This window comes from Erinaceus europaeus, chromosome 4, assembly GCF_950295315.1.
Source record: "Erinaceus europaeus chromosome 4, mEriEur2.1, whole genome shotgun sequence".
NCBI lineage: Eukaryota > Metazoa > Chordata > Mammalia > Eulipotyphla > Erinaceidae > Erinaceus > Erinaceus europaeus.
In genome coordinates, this window is record NC_080165.1 from 23402433 (window position 1) to 23425413 (window position 22981).

The following is a 22981-nucleotide window of genomic DNA, read 5'->3' on the forward strand; positions in this document are numbered from 1 at the left end:
GAACCCAGGTCCTTGCACATTGTAATACATGCATTCAACCAGGTGCGCCACCACCTGGCCCCCCATGCCTTTCAAATTTTAACTCAAATGCCAGGGGTTGTGCTGGAGAAAAAGAGTTTTTGAAATGGGATGTATCTAATCTTGGAGGGCTCCCCAGGGGAGAGGAACTGAAGCGATAAAGGGGAAAAGAAAGAAACTGAAAAGTCAGTCTCTCAAAAGAGACTCAGGAGCAGGAGCAAGATATTTTTGCTTCAGAATGGCAAACAGCATCATGTGATAGGACAAACTTGTGCTGGTGAGAGCTGAGTACTGATGGAGGGTAGGGGGAGGATACAGGTGACTTCTAAACTGGGCCCAAGGTAACAACCACCCAGTCCTCCAGAAGGAGTAGCTTCTAATCTTGTGTCCTCAAGTCCCTGGCCCTCTGGTTGCCCCCATCCTTAAACACTGTCCCTCACACCTTCATTACCAAAGACCTCATGAAGTAGGTAGACTAGAAAAACTGAACGTATTTGACAAATGTGGAAACTGAGGCACAGAGAATTGTCCAAAGGTCACATGATTATAGAATAACCCAGATTCCTAGTCTCTGACCACTGCCCCTCCCCACTCCCACATCAGTTTGTCCAACTGGCAAAAGCCCTCAGTACTCTAGATCCTCCCCCCCCCCCCTTACTTTTTATCCACAGGAGGGACTTCCCTTGTCTCCCAGGGACATTCTGGCTGCTATGAAGGCACTCAGAGCTGACTAAGGTAGTTTATGTGTAGAGGGTCATGGGGGTTGGGGAAGTAGAGGGAACAGAAGGAAATACACACACCCATACAAATGTGTGTTGAAGAGTTTCGTGACTTATTTAATCCTCAGAATAATCTTGTGAACTATTGCCATTTTTTCCTGACAAACAGGAAACTAAGGCTCAGAGGAAGTGGCTGTGACTTTAACCCACAGCCTCAGACCAATGAGGGTTTGAACCAGGAACCTAACTAATGGCTATTGAAAATATGAAGGGGTGCAGAGAGGGGACCAGTGAGGAAGCAGCCCAACAGGTGTGGAGGTGGAAACCCTGGGAATGGGAGGAAGTTCTCTGAGACCTTCAGTATGAAATTACCTATAAGACCAGACAGCCCTAGCCCTCCAGCTGCTCTGGCTAGCTGGCATTCAGACATTAAGCAGTGTTTACTTTTGGGGTGGGTTTGTTTTTTTCCCTGCTGTTTGTTTTCCTTTTGAATGATCTGCTTGTCTTAGTGCCAGTGAAGGTTGTACTTTGTCTGCTTAAGCTACAGGCAGAAAAGATGCCTGTAGGGACCCAGAAATAATCCCCTGGCCTGTACCATGCTGACGCCTGTACCAATTAGGGTCTTGGGCTGCTAAGCTCATTGTAACCGCCAGAAGTAGACTCAAAGCCAGACCATGTAAAGAATGGAAGGCTCTTATTTTTATTTATAAGGACAGAATGAGAGGAGGTAGCACCAAGCATTGTGATTTGTATGCCTTAGTAATTTAAAAGGATAGTGTGTCCATTTGGTCATTGGAAGTACTTTGGCATTTACTGTGTGTTAAGCACTTGAGCTGAAAACAGACATATAAAATACCTTTGCTCTTTCAAAGCCCGGCAGTCTCGTAAGCCATCTTTATAGTACAGTATGGGTGCTTGACAGAGGGTGTGGTGGGGGGCCTTTAATCTAGCTCCTGAACTGGCCTAGGGAGGGACCTCTGGTGCTAAGGCCCCGTCTGCAAGAGAGTCAGAAAGGATGAGATTGCACCATTGATCTACCCACCTGTCCTTGTGCCCACCCACCTGTCCTTGTGGCTGGCAACATACATGGTTGAGGTTTCTGGGTGAGTTTAGAGAAAACATATTACCTGTGCTTCAGTAATAGGGGAAAAGTTACTGCCTCCACCTGCCCTGCCACCACCAACCTCAAAGATTAACCTTTGACCCCTGTGTTCCTGAGCCCTACACCCACGCACGCCAGCTACCCAGCTCTTCATTGTTTACCATAAATTGCCCCTATTTCCTTTGAGCCCTAGCAGCCATATAAGGCAGGGCATTGGCTTCATACCACAGTGCCAGGTGGGTAGCTATGGTTAAAAAAAAAAGTGAAACAACCAATCTTCAGACCAAGGACAAACATACAGCTTCACCAGGTCCCTGGTCAGAATTCCTATTGACCCCAGAAAACTACAAACTTAACCCAGACACTTTTTTTTTAATTTCTTTATTGGGGGATTAATGGTTTATAGTTGACAGTAAAATGCAATAGTTTATACATTCATAACATTCCCACATAACAATACAACCCCCAGGGGCTGGGTGGTGGCACACCTGGTTGAGCGCATGTATTAAAGTGCACAAGGACGCAGTTCAAGCCCCCAGTTCCCACCTGCAGGGGGAAAGCTTTGTTGAGTGTTGAAGCAGTGCTGCAGGTGTCTCTCTGTCTCTCTCCCTCTCTATCACCCCCTTCCCTCTTGATTTCTGGCTGTCCTTATCCAATAAATAAAAACTGAAAAAATAGGGAGTCAGGCGGTAGTGCAGCAGGTTAAGCGCACGTGGCACAAAGCACAAGGACCGGTGTAAGGATCCCGGTTCGAGCCCTGGCTCCCCACCTGCAGGGGAGCCACTTCACAAGCGGTGAAGCAGGTCTGCAGGTGTCTATCTTTCTCTCCCCCTCTCTATCTTCCCCAACTCTTTCCATTCCTCTCTGTCCTATCCAACAATAATGACATCAGTAATAACTACAACAATAAAACAAGGGCAACAAAAAGGAATAAATAAATATTTTTTTAAAATTAAAAAAAAAAACAATACAACCCCCACTAGATCCTTCTCTGCCATCATGTTCTAGGACCTGAAACCCCCTCCCTCCCCAGAGTCTTCTACTTTGGTGCAATACACCAACTCCAGTCCAAGTTCTGCTTAGTGTTTGCCCTTCTGATCTTGTTTTTCAACTTCTGCCTGAGAGTGAGATCATTTCATATTCATCCTTCTGTTTCTGACTTATCTCACTAAACATGATTCCTTCAAGCTCCATTCAAGATGGAGTAAAGAAGGTAAATTCACCATTTTTAATAGCTGAGTAGTATTCTACTGTGTATATAAGCCACAACTTTCTCAGCCACTCATCGACACTGGGGTTGCTTCCAGGTTTTGGCTATTACAAATTGTGCTGCTATGAGCATAGGTACACACAGATCTTTTTGAATGGATGTGTTTGGTTCCTTAGGATATATCCCCAGAAGAGGAATTGTAGGATCATAGGGTAGGTCTACTTCTAGTCTTCTGAGAGTTCTCCAGACTGCTCTCCACATGGGTTGGAACAGTTGACATTCCCACCAGCAGTGTAAGAGTGTTCCTTTTTCCCCACAACCTCTCAAGCATTTTCTGATGTATGCCATTCTTACAGGAGTGAAGTGGTATCTCATTGTTGTCTTTATTTGCAATAACCCAGACAATTTAACCTGGAGCTGCTTTCTTTATTCCAGCCCCTTATAAGGATCAGGCCTGCCTGGTTGATGCAGGACCAAGGCCTTGTCCCATCTTTAATGGGTGTGTCCCCTTCCCTTCATGCCACCTCCTCCCTGGTACTTGATCAACTTTTCAATCTAAAAGTGTCTCTTTGTTCTCAGACAGTTCCCTGTTTGTGCCACCTGCATACATGGTACCCATCCCACTTTGGGAGAATCTGTCTTGTCCTCGGGGACTAGGAGCTAGGGGTTCCATCTTACTCCTCACCAGCTCCTTTGCAGGGTCCCAGTGGTCACAGGTGGTCAATGATTTGTTTAAATGCTTGGAAACTGCCTCTTCTTGGCTACCCATCCCTCTCCACCCCACTAGAGAATCAAATGTCTGGAGAAGTCCCCTGGGTGAATTACACATCACCCCAGGGACTCCTGTACTCTGGGTTGTAACAAGCTGTCTGTGAGCAGAGAGAATGCTCCAATGGCAGTAGGGGTGGGAGAGGCAGGGGGTTTGGGGAAAGACTCCAGGCAGGTGGCACAGCTAGGTTAGTAGCCTTGGTTAGAGACCTGGGCAGTTGGGGTAAACAGCTGGGTACACATGCCCGAGAGCATGGCAAAGTCTGGGTATCCTTTTGTCACTCAATCTGCCTCACTAACCCCACACCCCCTACTAGCCTCAGTCAGTGCTTGCTTGCTTCATCCAGCCATACCCCAAGCCAACTGCGCCCTCTCAACATGGGAATCGAGGTATGAAGCAGATGGGGGGAAAGGAGAGGCAGAAACAAAACAGTTTAAATGTATACTTTTTTTTTTTTGCTTCCAGGGTTATTGCTGGGGCTCGGTGCCAGCACCACAAATCCACTGCTCCTGGAGGCTTTTTTTTTTCCTTTTGTTGCCCTTGTTGTTTTATTGTTGTTGTAGTTATTGCTGTTGTTATTGATGTCATTGTTGGATAGGACAGAGAGAAATGGAGAGAGGAGGGGAAGACAGAGGGGGCGACAAAGTCACTTGCAGACCTGCTTCACCACTTGTGAAGCGACCCCCTATAGGTGGGGAGCCGGGGGCTCGAACTGTGATCCTTGAGCTGGTCCTTGCACTTTGCACCACCTGCACTTAACCGCTGCACTACCGCCTGACCCCTAAATGTATACATTTTTAAATGTCATATCAGAGTCCAGTTGTGATTGGGCCTCTCACCACCTTGTTTGAGGACTGGTCCAATTCTTGCCTTGCTCCTTACTCCTTCCTTCCTTCCTTCCATCTCAGAAGGGCAGTTGACTTTACCTAAAACTTGCAAGTTGCCATTTAAAGGCTGGTCTCAATGCACAGGAGAGGAAGCTTCTCCTCAGGCAGCCCATGACCTGCAGATCTGGCACACTGTTCCCTCTGCCTTGAGGGGGACAGTGTCCCTCCTCCACAATTGACTGTTCCACCTGGACTTTGTGTCAGAGGCTCTGGATGCTTCCAGAGGCTGCGCAGCCGCAGCTCCAGGGCTGAGCACTTCACTGCCAGTCAGGACTTTGCCCCAGCCTGCCCTATGTCCCAGTCAAGCCCTGAGTCCTTTGGCTATTGGATTCTGAGCCTCTTTCAAGCTCAACCACTAAACTAATCTCAGGAGCCAGACATTCTGAGCAATGGAGACCCACCTTCCCATCAGGGACAGAGGACAGACTCTGAACTTGAAAAGTCTTAGTTTTCTTTCTGACCTCACCACCTACAGTGCTCTTTTGGGTAAATCGCTTCTAATTCTGAGGCTTCTAACCTGCAAAATGGGAGGATAATACCTAGATTTCTGAATTATGAGGAGAAGAAGAGGAAGGAGAAGGGGAAGGAGAAGAAGAAGAAAGAGGAGAAGGAGAAGAAGAAAACATGGAAAAACTGTGTTTGAATGCTAAGAATATTGTGAAAGTGTTGTCCAGGAAGTAATGTTTGCTTCTTCTGCCTGCTCTCAGAGCAGGGAAGGGAAGCACGTCCAGATTTCCTCCCAGGAAGAGGGAAGAGTGGGGGATGGTGCTGGAGCCAAGAGATTAATTTAGGAGGCGTCAAGGTTGGAGGCCCCGTGAGGTTGTGTTTCCTGTTTCCTCAGAGAGAGGAGGTGGGGGGAGTGGTAGCCCACTGCCCCTCCCCCCATTTATCAGTCGGCCTTGATTTGGTGTTTGCCAGGGCTGCTTTTGTTTTCCTCCCTTCCAGTCTTCAATCTACATCTGAATCCTCAGCAAATGATCCTTTTGGGGGGATCTGCCAGTGCCAGGCTGCATTGGTTTCCCCAGTTCCTAAACTGGGATCCCCTCACAGTCATCAGTAAGGGAACTGACTGGCTGCACAGGCCCAACCCAAAGAGCCTAAGGCAGTCTGGGAAGTCTCCTCAAGAACTAAAAGGTGGGAGGTGGATGGTAGGTGTATTACTGGTTTAAAGGTAACCCAAAAAAGCTGTCATCTAGTCTCCTAGGAAGCAGGCTCTTGTTTGGGGTCGCAGAACAGATATTTTGCACACAGACTCCAGCATGTTTGGTGAAAAAGCTTCCTTAATAGAACAGTGAGTGGAAGCTGCAGAGAAAAGAGGGAGCAGGGAAATAGGAAATCCAGTCACGTGGAGCAGGTATTTCTTTTAGGAGGAAACTATAGGGAGACGTGAAAATACACGTTTTTTGGGGTTTTTTTGTCCTTTTATCCCACCCCCTCACTGTATATGACCATGTCTTTTTTTTTTTTCTTTCAAGGCCATTACTGGAGCTCAGTGCCTGCACTGCTCCACTGCTCCCAATGACTGGACACTTTATTTTTTAGATAGTGGGTGGGAGAGAGGGGAGACACTACAACAGTGTTTTGTGGTTCTTAAAGCTTCCCCCTGCAGGATTTCCTATCTGGTGGCCCAGGCCTCAAACGTCGGTCCTACATGATAATGCGTGCATTCTACTAGGTGAGCCACCTGTCATAATTGCCTCGCTTGGGAAGGGAAGGCGGGCAAGTGGTCTCTAGCTACAGGTGTGTGCCAATCCGCATGTTTCTCCTGTGAATGTATGCAGTTCCCCACACCTAGTGCTTGCTTTGTCTCATTAACAGCTAGAGGGAGACAGGCTGTGTTTCTTTGGGGGTGGGGGCGGACCAGGCATCCTTCCTGAGAAATCTAGTGATTGTGCGTCCCTAAACTCTGTGGATGGGTATTTCTCAGGGAGTTGAGAAACAGAAGGTGGCCGCCCTTGTTTCGGTAGGTTTGCAGTGGCAGGTCTGGGGCCAGTGGTGTCGGGAATCAGGCATACACACAGCTGAGAACCTGGAGCTTAGGGTCTCCTTTCTGCTATGCTCATCTCTTTCTTCCCCTTGGTGACCTTGTGCAAATATTTTGACTCTGACAAGCCCTCCATCTCTGTATATATAAAGTGGGGATACTCCTCACTTGACAGCGTAGCTCTAAGACACTAATGTAGACTATGAGACAGCATTTTGAACAAGGTGAGTCATATGCAGATAAAGGGGATTTTTATTTAGAGGGGCTAACTGTGTTGAAAAGGCAGGTGTTGTGCATGTTACTGCCTTTAACCCAGTTCTCAGCACCTTGTAAGGAAAGTGGGAGTTTTCCAGAGGCTCAGGGAGAGAACCATGTCCTAGATTCAAAAGAAACTAGCTGGGCTTCCACCCAAGTCTGAGTTCAAGTCTTGTGTGATCTGCTACAAATGCAGGTTCTCCTTGGGAATTGCCCTCTGGGGACGCTTCTTCCTTCTGAGACTCCCAGAATCAAAATGTATTGGTTGTAAGTGGTAGGGGACACTCATAGACTAGTTCTGGAGGCAGTTTTGACCGCTAGCTTGACCTGTAAGTAGCTTTACTGCTGCTCTGATCTGGATTGAGTGGGGCAGGCTCCCCCCCGCGTGGCAGCGCTGCAGCAGGTGTCAGAGAAGCTAGCTGGTGTTCAGAACTTGTGGGGACCCATATTGTCTTTCAAATGCCCACCTTTCTAACCCCCTGGAACTTATCAGACAAGCTGATATCTTGATAGAACCCCCAGCCAGCAGCCCCTAGCCCCTCCATCACCACCACCCCCACCACAGCAGCACCTTAGCTAGTAGCCAGATCTTCTCTCCTTCTCCCAGTCTATAAAGTAGATCCTTGGCAAGCTTCCAATCTGGAGGGAAGGGAGCAGGGCAGAGGACAAGCAAGCCTGGGGCTGATCCTGGCTGACCACCAGCCTCTGCTCTGTCCTGAGCCCGCCACTCCCAGGTTGAGTCACTCCCGACATCCCTTATCCTCCCCCTCCTCCAGGCGCCAAGACCAGTCAGCCTTAGCTGGAAGGGTAGCCTTCCATTTACTTTATCCTTCTCTGAAACCCAGGGAACCTGCGGACTAGCTCATCATCCCAGAATCTTAGCCCTGGAAAAAGAACCCATAGCTTTCCTAATAATTCATCCGTCTCACCTGGGTGCCTAGTAGCCTGTAAACAAATCCTGACACAGCCTGTTCAGTGGTCAGCATTCAGCTAAGCCCCCTTGAAGCACTGATTGGGCATGTGGGAAGCTCTAGATAAATGTCTTGTTTTGGTTTTTGGCACCAGAGTTATTACTGGGGCTAGGTATCTGCACAACAATGACTCCACAGCCCCCAGTGACCCATCCTCCCTCCCTCTCTTTCTCTCTCTCTCTCTCCCTCTTCCTCTCTCTCTCTCTCTGATGGAAACAGCAATAGAGGACTGGGGGACAGCATAGTTCTGCAAAACGACTTTGATGCCTGAGGTTCCAAAGGTCCCAGGTTCAGTTTCTAGCACCACCATGAACTAGAGCTGAGCAGTGCTTTGGTCACTCTGTATCTCATTCATTGAAATAAAATGTTAAAAAGAAAAAAAAACACCACCATAAGCCAAAGCTGAGCAGTGCTCTGGGAAAAAAACACACCAAAAACCTAGAAATAAAGATGGGGAAAGAGGGAGAGAAAAAGAGACACCTGCAAATATCCCCTACCACTTGTGAAGCATCCCTTCTGCAATTAGGGACCAGCTGCTTGAGTCCAGGTCTTTGCACATGGCAACATGTGAACTCTACCGGGTGCACCACTACCCACTCCGTGATAAATGTTCTTTTTTTTCTGTTTTTTAGTGCTGAGTTAGCAGACAGGCAGGATTAGTGTGGGGATCAGGGCTTTCAGTGGGTCTTCAAGGAGAAATACTGAATATCCTTAAGCCCCCTCCCCAAGGTTCCCACACCACCTGGAGGTTCTGCATATTAATTCATTCACTCAAGTACTAGATGCCAGGTTCCAGAATTACACAGATAAAATGTGAATCCCAACCTTAGGTCAAATGGGAGAAATAAAAAGAAAATAAATTGCTATACATTGGGGGAGGTGATGGGTAGATATTTGTTGAGTACCTAAATGCAGACATGTACTTGCCAACCCTCTTTGAAGGTACTATTTATTTTATTTTCATTTTTATTATCTTTATTTATTGGATAGAGATGGCCAGAAATTGAGAGGAAGGGGGAGATAGAGAAAGGGGCAGAGAGACACCTGCAGCCCTGCTTCACCGCTTGTGAAGCTTTCCTCCTTCAGGTGGGGACGGGTGAGGGGGTTGCAACTGGGTCCTTGCGCACTATAACATGTGCACTGAACCAGGTGCCCCACTGCCCGGCCCCCTGGTGTATTTAATTTTTATAAGGAATCTGAGGCTCAGAGAGGACTGGGCCCCACTGCTGGTAAGTTGTGGGCTAGATGGAAACTGAGTGGGTCTGATTCCCGCTGAGCTCCAGAGGGGCAGAGACCTCCTCACATGACGAGTGAAGCACAACCAGTTTGGGTGGAAGAGTGCAAGGCCTGCAGGTTGAGGGGTACTTGAAGTCACACTGTTCTGGTCGCCCCTTGCTCCCCTCACCTACACACCCTCCCCCTGCCCCTGCCCCTTGCCCCTGCGTCTGTGAGAAAGCCCTCCCAGCCGCCAGGTAATCCTTGCTGCTTCTCAGAACCTCCCAGGCAAATCGCCAACTCCAGTTGTCTGGCCTGGTTGGACCAAGCAAGAAGTACCTTGGGCAGGTACTTCATGTACCCTACCCTGCTCTGCCCACATAATGCCCACAGAGCTTCAGGCCAGTAACCCAAACCTGCAGCTGATCCTAAAAAAAAAAAATCATTTGTGTATCTTCACTGAATTTTTTAAGCAGCTGATTTATCTTCCTAATTATGTTTAGCTTTAAGCTAATGTTAAAATGAGCTTGCATTAGATAATTTTCACTAATTAACACCAACTTAGTGCAGGGGAAGTCATCCCAGAAGCACGCCGTGGGGCAGGGAGAAGCTGGCCTAGGATCTCTTGAAAGAATCGCTATACTTACTCCCCAGCGGATCACACTTGGCTCTTCACAGCTGAATTAGTTGGCCTTGCTCACGTGGTTACAGTTCTGTTCTCTTTCTCTGGAGAGCCAGGCTGGTCCCTCGTATTGTCCGCTTTGTCAACACAGTTTGCAGCCTGGGTGTCAGGAGTCATGGCCTCACAGAGTCAGATCAAGGAACAGGCTCCGGAGGTGACATGACCCCTACGAGTAGGGGCAGCCCAGGGACTGTAGAGTGGAAGCAGCCGGCCTAGGTGAAATTGGGCTCCACTGGCTGCCAGTGTTTTGAGGGAGCCTAGTGTTTAATGATGTCTAATTAGTGAGCCTGAAACAATATGGCATGGCTGCAGACAGCTGGGGAGCCTCAGCTAACAAAGCACAGATGCCCTGTTCGAGGGGTGGGGAGGGCCTGGCTCCCAAGCTGAGAACAGGGTCCCATTGGGCTTGGCTCAGGCCTCTCAGTAATACAAGGCCCTGGTCCAAATGCTTCCTTGGCAACCTGGGGGTGGCCTCTACAGCAGAGGAATTCTGTTTCAAACATTGACTGCATGGCAGGCCCTGTGCAGGGAGAAATAGCAGGTCTCAGTCATTCGCCCTCTGTGAGGAGATTGGAGAAAATGCTTCCACGGCCTGAACCTGGGACATTTCCCCACAGGCAACCTGGGGAAGGTGTGCATGACACTGAAACTAGGGACAGAGAATGATTCTGGGACAGCCTTGGGAAGAGTGAAATAAAGGTTTGAAAGGGACAGAATGGTGACCACATGAGTTAAGCAAAAGGGATGGAACCTGCCAGATGTGTGTGAAGAACAGGCAGTAATCAGAGATGAGAGTTTACTGTCCCAGGAGGAGTCCATTTGGAGCCCACAGAGGGTCTCCATGATTCTGAGACCAGTGAGGGAACAGTGTCTGAACAGGGGGATGACCCCTCTAAGGTTGTGCTAAGGATCCACCTGCCAAAGAGAGCAGAAACTAGAAACCCATCCCTCACTGTGAGTGCCTTCTGTATGCCAGCACTGTCGGGGCAAAGGCAGAGCCCAGTCACCTGGGGCAAGCACCCCACCCCAAGTTCCACCCAGATGTCACTGCACTTCTTTGCACCCTCACAGGAACCATGAGGCAGCCCCCTTCCACCGATAGAGTTCACAGAGGTTAAGGAGATTGGCCATGGTCTCAGCACTAGCATGACTCCAGCTTCCCCCACTGTGATATCCACTTGGACAGTGGAGATTTACTGCAGTGAATCTAGAGTCCAGGGGAGGGTGGACACAAGGGGTGAGAGCAGGGTTAGGCACAGCTCACAGCGGCCTCCTTGCCTGGCTACTCTCCTCCCCTGGACTTTTCTCTCCTCTCTTACCTTCGGAAGCATAAATGGGAAGGAAGCTCTTGACAACTTTCTGATCCAGTTGTTCATACCTTGCTGGTACAGAAAGGCGACAACTCCTGTGGACTTTGTTGCAGCCTTGAGAATAAAAGAAGCCTGCAGTCTACCTAGACCACTGAGCTGTGCCCTCCTGTGCCCTAGTAGGCACCACAGCACCAGTGATGTCCAGAGACCAGCTAAGGTTGGCTCTGGATGCCCTGTGCAGCTGCTGGACATGCAGGTAGAGATACCAAGTGTCCAAGTAGAGACAGCCAGCACTCCTTGGCTACAGCATAGTCGCAGACTTTTCCCCTTAATTCAGCTGCCCTGCCCCTCAATTAGCTCCACTCTGGGCCTTTCTGGAAGGGTAGAGCTGCCAAGGATTGACTCACCAGCCGGGCCTGCTGAACATGACACAAAGCAAAGGGAGGACATCGTCACCTTGATGTCTGTCCCAGTGGCTCCCAGCAGTTTGATGACCCACTCTGACAATATCTTTCTCCACCACCCTCTCCTCTGATGTGCCGTGCTCAGACCACCACATTATCTCATTTAAAACTCAGAGCACCACGAGGAGTTAGCACACACATACACCCCCCATTTCAAAATGAAGGCTTATATTAAGTGATTCACAAGACTACACAACCAGTGAGCCAGTAAGACTTTCTGCTTGAAAGAATGGCATGCCCACTCTTCCAAACACCAGCCGTTATTCAAAGTGTGACTCATCTGCCACCTACATTTGGATCACCTGGAGGGAGGGTGTTGTCGGAAAGCATTTTATGGGCCTGCTGAATCAGACCGTCTGAGCCTCCTCAGCCCTGGAATCTGCATGTTCAGTAGAACCCCCAGCTGCTACCCCATCCTGGCTCCAACACTCTGGCTCCCAGCTGCCTACAGAATCAGAAAGGGCAGCTCCTTTCTACACTGACCTCTGGCAGCCAGTGCTGTGTAGACTTCCTTTTTATGGAGGCTGTGAGCGCAATGCTCCCCTCTATGGGCCAGGGAAGGACTGCTCACTGCTCCCAGATGCAGTGACTTCTCTGACCTATAGGCAGTTGACCATTCTGGGAGGCAGCAGCTTAACTAGTTTGCCCAGCTGCTGCCCTCTCCACCCCAGGGGGCCTTGAGATTTAAACTGAGGGGTACTTGCCCCACTGGCCCTGTAACAAGTGAGTTTACCAGCCCCGTGTAACTGCACAGTTTTCTCCTACTACTGCGTAGGCATGGCTGTATCTGAACCTCCCTGCAGCCCTGAGAGGTGGCGCAGGGTAGGGAAGTGGAAAGACTCACTACCCAGGCTCACATGGGTGATCTGTGACAAAGGGCTATTGGAAACTCCTTACTGTGAACCCTCACTACACTCCTCCCCTGGCACCTACTTGCCCCTTAGATCAGCAGCCATGGCCTATGACCGTTTGCTTCTCCCCCCATGGATCTGAGTGAAAAGGGGTGTCTCTTTGTCATCAAGGCAGGCACACCCAGCTCAGTGCCCAGAACCCTATTTCAGAAGAGAGTATTCACATTTCCCTTTTTAAAAATTTTTAAATTATTTATTTATTGGATAGAAACAGCCATAAATAAAGAGGGAAGGGAGTGATGGGGGGGGGGCACCTGCAGCACTGCTTCACCACTTGCAAAGCTTTCCCCCTGCAGGTGGGGACCAGGGGCTCAAATCTGGGTCCTTTTGCACTGATTAATATGTGCGCTCAACCAGGTGTGCCACCACCCGGCCCCAATTATTAATATTTTCCTCTACTCACATAACCTAACCAGAGCCTGCAGCAACCACATCAGCTGGGACTGACAGTGTGGTGTCGGAAAGTTCAAGACTGGGACTAGGGGCCAGGTGATGGCACACCTGGATCCATTGCACCTGGAGGCTATTTTTTCCCTTTTGTTGCCCTTGTTGTGTATCATTGTTGTTGTTATTGTTGTTGTTGTTATTGCTGTCGTTGTTGTTGGATAGGACAGAGAGAAATGGAGGGGAAGACAGGGAGAGAAAGATAGACACCTGCAGACGTGCCAGGGGCTTGAACCAGGATCCTTAAGCCAGTCCTTGCATTTAGAACATTTTTCTAATTTGCACAAAGGTGCATTCTGTATGTGACCTTGTGTCCTTGGCACAAACATTTACCCCTTAGTTAATAACCCCTTGGTTCCACCTTTAAGATCTTGGTTTTGCGGAATGAGGCAGAGAGACCAAACTCTGTACCCCAGCACCTTGTCATTAATGACATAAAGGAGATAACTACAAAATCAACAATATAACAAAACAATAGGCACAAAACAGCCTCCATTTTAGAGATTCATTCTACAGACACAGAGAACGGCTCTTGTGGTTTCCTTGGAAGAGGGTGGAGATTCTGACAGAAATCAGATGGTTCCCGCCAGCAGGAGCCCACTGCCCAGAAGGGACAGTGCCTTTCAGCAGATGTGACAGCCAAGTGCTCTGGCACTCTGCTCTGCTCTTTGCCTGAAGCACAGCATGGGCAAGAAGCAGGGAGAATGGTGACTGTTACTGGGTGGGGGAGAAGTTCAGGGGCTTATTGGCTGAGTCTAGAGAGATGCTTGTGTGCTTCACAGAGTGTGGGAGGTGCAGAGACCAGACAATTTGAAACTTGCTGGCCATGTGTATTGGTTCTCTTGTGGGATAGGGACATGGATAATGTGATTTTGCCCAAAGAGATGTTTACCAATGCCAATATGATCACCCTGTATTAGCAGAACAGTTCAGTAGCACCTCAGTGGAGAAACCCTATGTGAGGGTAAACAGTGGGTCATTATGCCAGAAAACAAAATACAGAGGTGCAGCGGTCTATTGTGAAGCAGGAGAGGGAAAGACACAGCCTTCAGATGCCAAGTTAAGGAGTTGAGACCTTTCTCAAGGGCTGGCAAACACTAGTTTTATCAGCCTGTTATTACAGTATGGAGACTGTTAGTGGGCAGGGAATGTGCAGGGAAGAAACTTGCAACAGTCCTTCCAGAAGGCCGGGAGGAAATGTGGGGTAGGGTGATGGGGGAGGGGAAGTTGAGTTAGAGTGGCAGTGCAGTGGGGACAGAAAAGTGTGGACCCAGAGAAGGTGGGTTGGATTGGGTGATTGACTAGATTGGGTGGGGGGGGGGCGGGTAGAGGCCAGTGACCCCAGCAGCAGGCAGAGCGTTGGAGCATGGGAGCAGCACAGGGCAGAGTCCCCAGCCTGCTCAGGAGACCTGCTGTGGAATAGACCATGAAAAGGTGGAGCCCTTTACATGTTGCTATGACAGAAGCTCAGGTGTCTCCAGTGAGAATCCCAGAAAGCTGGCAATTTAATTAAAGTTGGTTGGCAGAGGCTCCCTAAGCCAGCCCCACTCCCAGGCCCCCCAGCCTAGCCACTGAGGCAAGATATCAAAGGAAGAGGCGAGCGAGCCCAACATCCCAAGAGCCTCTTTGCCGGTGTGCCTTTGCAGCTTCCCAAAACCGCAGCCTGTTTCCAGGGTCTGCACGTCAGCTGACTGGCAGGAAAAGCCTCTGGGAGTGGGATCCAGCTGGGAGGAGGGGGTGAATTTTCTGACCTGGAAAAAAAATCAGCTTACCTGGTTGCTGAGCCCAAGATGTGCTTCCTTTAAAACCTGGCTTTCCATCTGCCCTGGGTGTTGAAGTCAGGTTCTGTGCAGAGAATCACATGCACACATGCCATAGACAGTGAAGTCAGTGGTGAGCTGCCCCCCCCCCCCGAAACTGTGGAGCTAAATGTCAAGCAGTGCCCTGAGAGACCAGAGTGGAGGGTAATTATCACTTCTCCTCCACAACAAGATTTGGAGTCAGCAAGCAATTGATTTTTTTTTTTCACCTACTCCAGATATTTCACTGTTTAATTGGTAGTGACACAGATGGCTGGCTCTCACCAAGGTGCCACGGACCCAGCCTCCAGAAAGCTGGGTCCTGGCCCTGGGCTCTCCGTGCAGCTGGCAGTCCTCTGTGCACATGCTTCACAGGTGGGGGCATTTTCAACTACAAAACCAAACCCGAAGAGTGAATCCAGAAACCTTCCTGAGCCAGTCTGGTGATTCCCCCCAGTGATATGTTGAGAGTGACTTTGACCTCAACACTGTAGAGAGTTTGGAAGGAACAAATATGTGAGCCTGGCTTCCAACAGCACTTGGGAGTTAAGATATCAGGAGCCCTGTAAGACAGCAGGAATCTTGTTCTGATGGAATGACATCTGGTGTTATGCTAAAACCTTCCCTCAGGAAACCAAGAAGTATCGATAGCTCACTGTGTAGGGTACATACTTTGTCATGTGTACACTCCAGGTTCAAACCTTACGTCACATAGGAGTGCTGTGGTGTCTCTCCCTCTCTTGCCATATTCTTATCTGAATGAAAAAGTCAACTCAGAAGTGGTGGCATCAGGGGGCCAGGCGGTGGTGCACCAGGTTAAGCACACAGTACGAAGCATAAGATCCTGTGCAAGGATCCTGGTTAGAGCCCCCGGCTCCCCACCTATACAGGGGGCCACTTCATAAGTGGTAAAGCAGGTCTGCAGGTGTCTATCTTTTCTCTCCCTCTATCTTCCCCTCCCAATTTCTCGCTGTCCTATCCAAAATAAATGGCTGCAGGAGTAGTAGATTCATAATGCAGGCACTGGAGCCCTAGCAATAACCCTGGAGGCAAGAAAAGAAAAAAGGAAGTGGTGGCCTCCAGCATGCCAAAGCCCCTAGCTCTGCAAAATCAATAGAAAAACAAAAACCCTCCTTAGTCTAGTCCCAGTCCTGTTGTATCTGCCCTGTACCTACCCTGAGCTGCTCCAGGCCAATTAGGGAAATAGTTGTTTGTTTTGGACCTCAAGTACAAAGCTGATTGAAAATCTTTGTTCCAAGCACATTGTTGTCATCAATCCAGGAAAGGTCCCTCCCATTTGTCCTTCTATTCTCCTATCTCTTTGTCTCCTCTGTATGTGTTCAATATATAGATAATCCTTGAAAAGCTTGCAGTGTTTATGTCATATGATTTTTATATAGAGTGTTGTTGGTGTATAGGCCTCATTCTCTAGCTTTTTAAAAAGATTTATTTGTTTATTTATTTATTTGAGAGAGAATGACTCAGAATACCACTCTGGCATATACAATGCCAGGGCTTGAACTTGGGGCCTCCTGATAGAATCCAAACACTTAATCTACTCCACATAGACCACCATTCTCTAACATTTTCAACTGGACTACTCCAGATCACCACAGAATTAGGACGTTGCTTTTGTTTGCTGTAAAACCCTTTGTCATGTGCAGTCTTCACATTTTCCTCACCTATTCTCCTAGAGATGGCACCCAAGTTGTTGCCAACCCATTAATTAATTAGAGAGAGAGAGAGAAGCATTAACATTGTTCCCTCACACCAGCCTAGAGTGAAGGCTCTCTTTTCCTCATGTATTAGCACTTAGGATTATCCAGTTCCCTAATTTTTAGTTAATCTGGTTGTTGTAACGAGGTCTCTCTTATCTCTGTGCTTTAATTTGATTTTTTTCTGATGCGTAATGAAGTCTGCTTTTTATATACTTATTAGCCATTCAGATATGTCCTCTAGGAGTTATCTTTTCATATCCTCCTCCTCCTCCTTTTTTCTAATTAGTGTCCTGTCTTTTCTTGCAGATGTGGAGGGACCCCTTGTATATTGTTACTTTTAGCTGTAGATATTACAGATATATTTTCCCTGTCCCTCACCAGTTGTTTTTGTCTACAGCATCTTTCTTTAAGGAGAAAAATCTTCATTTATCAAATGAGTCCTTTTATGTTAGTATTCATGATCTCTGCTCTAGGAATCTTAGTAAATATTTTCTTTCCTGAGGAAGATGCTTTCCTACACTTTAACTAGTCCTTTATTAGTTTTTTTTATTTTGTAGTGATGGTATTTGGCATATCTGAAATTTACCTTCACACATGGAGTCTTCTCTAGAGCAAAAATCATTTATTCTAGCAGCATCTACTAAGCAACATCCTTCCTCCACTGAGTTGTGACTCACAGATGCATAGGTGTTTCTGGCCCTCCATGCTATTCCCACTGGCCTGTTTGTCCTTCTTTCCTACTTCAGTACCATATGCATGTTATTAGAACTCTAGTATGTCTTACTGTCTGTTGATAAGATGAGTGTCCCTCTTAAAGTCCTATCACTAGGCAGAATTATGGAGAACCACTTTTGAATAAATAAACGAGATAATAACAAATGTAAAAAAAATAAAAGATACTTGTATTTTTCAATATTGACTAAACCAGTGTGAATATTTATAATTTCTCATACCTTAGAAGTATTTGAGTTTCAAAAAACAAACAAACAAACAAACAAACAAAAGGCAGATTTCCACAGGCTTACATTGGATTTCATAATATGGGGAGAATTGGATATTTAGAATGTTAAATCATCTTATCCGTAAGCATAATTTGTATCTTTATTTACTCAAATATATTAAGTGCCCTTTAGTAGCACTTCCAAGGCTTTTCTGTAGAGATATTAATTCCAGGACCAGAGTTCTAGCTTACTACATAGGGTGTGTGCACTCCCAGATGCACAGTCCAGGTTTAAACCCGAGCACCACATGGGAGGTGTTATGGCACCAAAGGAAGCTCTGGTGTTACAGTGTTTCTGTCTCTCTGTCTGAATGAAAAAGTGGTCTGATATGGGCAAGGCCCCAGCTCTGCCAAGAAAACAAAATTAATTCCTAAGTGCTGTGCTTAAGAAGCAATGTTGTTGTGGTATATCTTTTGTTTTTGTTTCTGACACCTCTTAGAGAATGAGCCCAGGGGCTTAAACCTGCGTCCTTGTGCACTGTTATGTGTATACTTAACCAGGTGCACCACTGAATGGTCACTCATTTCTTTTTTTAAGAATATGACAGAAGGGAAAGATAAACATATTGTGTATGTATATATATATATATACATATGCGTATATATACACACATATACATATACGTACATACATATATACATATATATAGAGAGAGAGGGCAAGAGAGGGGGAGAGAGAGAGATGAGAGGGAAAGATATTTCAGCACTGCTCCACCACCCATGGTCGATTAGGCATTCCCTAATGCCATCCATGGTGCCAGGTCTCAAACTCATGGCATCAAATTTGATATCAGGTGCTATCAGGTAAACTAACTCCTGGCCCCCTTATGTTGCAATTTTGGTTGTATGTTATTCTCTGATTTTTTTTTCAGTTGGTTATTGTTGTGCTAGAAGAATGCTAATGCTTTTTGTAAATCTTTCTTGTATCTGATAATCTTGCTGAATTCCCCAGTTCTAATAATCTTCCTCTGCATTATACTGGGCTTCTTATTTTAAAATAATCAATTCATAGTATTTGCACTTTTTGTCTCTTCTCATCTTCTACCTTGTCTCTCTCTCTCTCTCTCTCTCTTGTTTTGTTTTTTGTCTTCTTTTTGTTCTTAAATTGCTCTGGTCAGATTCTTGTCTTGTGAAATAAAATTTAGAGAAATAAATGTATGTGGTTATTTAATTAAAAAGTAAATATGCTTATAGTTATCTCTTTTTTCATTCAGTGTTTTATTTGCACCATTTCTGTTTTTATAAGTCTTGCCAGAAATTTGTCTTGTCTAGTCTTTTTCAAGTTTTTATTTATTTGTTTGTTTGTTTATGAGAGCACCAGAGCATCACTCTGGTACATGAGAGTCCATGGATCTAACTCAGAACCTCATGCTTGAGAGTTCAATACCTAATCCACTGCACCACCTTCTAGGCCACTTATATAATTTCTTTTTTTTTTTTGCCTCCAGGGTTATTGCTGGGGTTTGGTACCTGCACTACGAATCCACTGCTCCTAGAGGCCATTTTTTTCCCTTTTGTTGCCCTTGTTGTTTATCATTGTTGTTGTCATTGTTGTTATTGATGTCGTTGTTGCTGGACAGGACAGAGAGAAATCAAGAGGGAGAGGAAGACGGGGAGAGAAAGACACCTGCAGACCTGCTTCACTGCTTGTGAAGTAACTCCCTGCAGGTGGCGAGCCGGGGCCTCGAACTGGGATCCTTACTCAGGTCCTTGTGCTGTGTGCGCTTAACCCACTATGCTACTGCCCAGCCCCTTATATAATATTTTAAAGGAAGTAGTTTCTTATTTTATTCTTCTATAATATGTTACCTCTATTAGACATTATGATGCAGTGAAATGAAGACTTGAGTCTTTGTTCAAATCCCTGCTCTGCTATCTGCCAGCTGTGTGGCCTTGGACATATCTCTTGTCCCTTTTGCATTTACTTCCAGAATGGGAAAAGCAGTCTCTCCCGTTGTGAGAATCAGAGGAGATATCTTACCCAACACACCTGGAACATGTGGTTGTACACCAGAGGTGTCCAATGTAATTAACCCCTGCTCTAGTGCCTGTGCTGCCACTGTCCTCTTTGCTGCAGTGCCTGATGCCTGGGCCCCTGCCAGGCCACATGACCCTGGCGTACAGATTAGACAGACACAGTGCCACACACACCCTCAGCTCTGGACCGTGTGCAGGGTACAGCATACATGCCCAAGCACAGCAACGCTGCCCATTCCCTGCTTCACCTTCCCTGCTGCTCACTGCTCATGATGCCCTTGGGTACCCCTTCTCCAGGTTCCAGCTTCCTCAGTAGAATCATTTTTTTCCCCATGGACCGGAAGTATTCAGTCAGCTCCTCTCCCCCCACACACCCTTTTGTCCTTCTCTCTCCTCCACCCAAATGTCAACTCACACCACAGGCCACTTGTGTATCTCATAAGGCACTGGTCTCCTCTCACCATATTGCCTAGTCATCTTTGTTAGTCCAACAGGATCATCCCTTGAAGTCAGGGCTTATAGCCCCTTTGATTCTAGATCCCCCTCTGGCTGTGGGGTTCAGTAGATACTCGTTATGAGAATGGCTGAATATCAAGTGTGGGAGCAGCTACGAAGAACCTTAGTAGCAGGTGATGGTAGCAGGATCCTGTGGGGGAAGAGAGAAGTGATAGCACATGGATGAAGGTAGCCATTTCTTCTTCTAGCGTTTGCCCTTCTTTCGTAGCCAGTCAACAGCGTCAGGTTGAGCCTGATGGTGACTGTCAGAGTTGGTGGCAAAGCCGACCACAGACCATGCTTCATGCAAAGTGCTTTCATGTTTCTCTCCATTCACCCTCATTTAGCTCCATTTTGCTGCCCGGGCAGCAGGGACACTGACAGGTCAGGCAGTGGAGTTTGTCCTCCCATCCCAGTTGGCCCACCATTCAAGTTCTCAGTTATACTGCGAACAGGCGAACTCCTTCAATCATGTGTTGACTACTATTTACTGAGGACGTATTGGGATAGGACACTGTCTGGTGCTCAGATGTGGAATGTGCAGGGTGTCTTCACTTTGTAGATGAGAAGACTGGCTCCACAAGGGGCTAAGTGATGCCCCTAAAGTCACAGAAACAGAAAATGCTAGAGGCCGGGAGTACTCATTACCATGCACAAGGACCCAGGTTCAAGCCCTTGGCCTCCCCACCTTGAGGGGGAGGGGAGCCAAGGAGGGAGGGAGAAACTTCACTAACTGTGGAGCAGTACCACAGGTGTCTCTCTCTCTTTCTTTCTTTCTTTCTTCCTTCCCTGTCAATTTCTCCCTGTTTCTATCTAAACAAAGGGGAGGGGGTGATGACCACAACTAGCAGTGAGTCCATCATGCAGGCACCAAGCCACAGCAGTAATCCTGGTGATATTAAAACACACAAAGGCACACGCACGCACGTGCGTGCACACACACACACACACACACAGGGGAGGGGGATGGAGGAGAGCGAAGGAAAGGGAGAGAGAGAGAGAAAGGGAATGCTTTTCACATGATCTCCCCGACCCCAAAGCATGCCCTTTCCTCTGCATTGTGTGCACAGTGCTTGGAGCCAGTAAGAAAACTCTGTGGCCGGAGCAGAGGTAAATGTGTGTAGGAGACTGGGTGGTGGGGGTGGGAGACCAGAGAAGCAGGTGAGCCTCAGGCTGCAGGGACAATGACCAAGGCTGACCTTGAGATCAGTGGCAATGACACTGACATGAGGATCCGCTGATATGGACTGGACACACCTGGAAACCCGGCGAATCAGAGCTGGTTGAGCCACTGGGTGCTTTGCACTTGGGAAAACAGAGGGCTTTGCCCGGCTACGGGGTGATCAGAGCACCAGGGCCTGCTGAGAGAGTGATGTCTGAGCAGATCCGCAGCTCACAGGAATGAACCCACCCCTGGCTTCTCAGGGGTGAGATCACCCTCCTGCTTATTGCCTAGGCATCAGGACCAGCTTTCCCCCACCTCCTAGACTTTGCAGACACAGCTCCTGAAGAGCTTTTGGAAAGACCCTCAGGGTTTGTCAAGGTGTTTCACCTCCTGGGCTCAGATGTGCGGTGGTGGTAGGGGTGCTCCAAGAACGGTACAGAGAGGAGTTTCGGGCTCTTAGACCTTGCCTGCCTACCTGGCGGCTCCTCTCTGTGCTGGGGGTGTACCTCTATAGGCGCGCGGTCATAACATACCTTCTTGGTGCCCTTCACCATTCAGGTCATTGCTGTAGTCATGGACCTCTTCACCGATGGTGAAATCTTCCAAGACATTGTGGAAGCTGCCTTTAGGCGCAGGGTCCCAGTGTACATCATCTTGGATGAGGGAGGTGTGACGTGTTTCCTGGAAATGTGTCAGAGCCTGGAGCTCACTGACTTTCGTATCCGGGTAAGTTGTACCTCTGGGGGTTGTTGTTGGGAATGCTGGAGATGGCCAGAGGAGATTGTCCCTGCCCTGCCTCTGCCCTTCCGCAATCTCCTCCCCAGCTCAAAGGCTCAGGAAGACATCAGGATCTCAAACCTTTTCCTTCTGTCTAAAACCTTCCCTCCCGAATTGGTAACACTGTGATATGCCAAACTCCAACCCTATCCCGGGTGTTGAGGCACAAAAAGCAGTTCTGTACTACTGCTGGTATACTCAGCGTTTGGACGCACTCTGGATGAGACAGACCCTCCTCTGCTCAAGAACAGTCTGGCTCAGAGACTTGTGGGCCTTGTAACCAAGTGACTGTGCCTTTCTCCTCTCCTCAACAGAACATCCGTGTCCGCTCTGTGACAGGCGTTGGCTTCTACATGCCCATGGGAAAGGTCAAGGGGACCTTGTCATCAAAGTTCCTAATGGTAGATGGTGAAAAAGTAGCCACTGGGTCTTACAGGTGAGTTGGGTCAAGTTAGAGAAGGGCCCATAAGTCTTTATTCATGATAACAAATGTTTATATTTTAGGAAAATGCTAGACTGGAACCTCCATCGTCATGAGTTTAAGAGGTTTTTTCCTGACCTGACTGCAAATAAGACCAAAAAGTCCCTTCTCTCAGACTTTCTGGCCACTGAATCATTCCAGCAAAAATATCTGTTCTCACAAGGCATTTAGCATTTCAGTATTGACTGCCTTCCTTGGCACCCAGCAGCCAGTTGAATTTCAAAGCTGGTTGTCAGGTGGGGCAAGCAGGAAGCATAATGGACCAGGTCTGGGAAAGAAATGTGAGGGCATGAGGGGGAGAGGAATGACCAAGTATGTGATGGACCATACATGCAATCTCTCTACTCTCCACGTAAATTATAAATCAGGTGAGGACAAGAGACCTGGGCACATGGAACAATCAATGCACAGCACAGTTCCCCTTCTATGGCTAAACCAGGGAATTTGCAAACGCTAAGTGCTCAAAAAAAAAAAAATTGAGAGAAGAGCCAGAAAGGGATGGAGTAATATCAAAATAGTAGTGGTTGTGTGGCGGTGCCAGGTGCTGAGCTGAATGTTTTATGTATATCCTCTCACTTGAGCTTCACAGCCGCTCTGTAACTACAGGCCTTTGAACCCCATTTTACAA

The 22981-nt window shown here is 47.7% G+C and overlaps 1 protein-coding gene across 1 annotated transcript in view; it reads left to right on the top strand.

Annotated features, from left to right (window-relative positions):
- FAM83F (family with sequence similarity 83 member F) overlaps positions 1-22981 on the top strand; it is a 35576-nt gene that overhangs the window by 2635 nt on the left and 9960 nt on the right. The window contains exons 2-3 of the mRNA XM_007519292.3: positions 21654-21821; positions 22187-22308. Coding sequence (XP_007519354.1) covers positions 21654-21821; positions 22187-22308 — 290 coding nt within the window. The remainder of the gene's footprint in view (positions 1-21653; positions 21822-22186; positions 22309-22981) is intronic.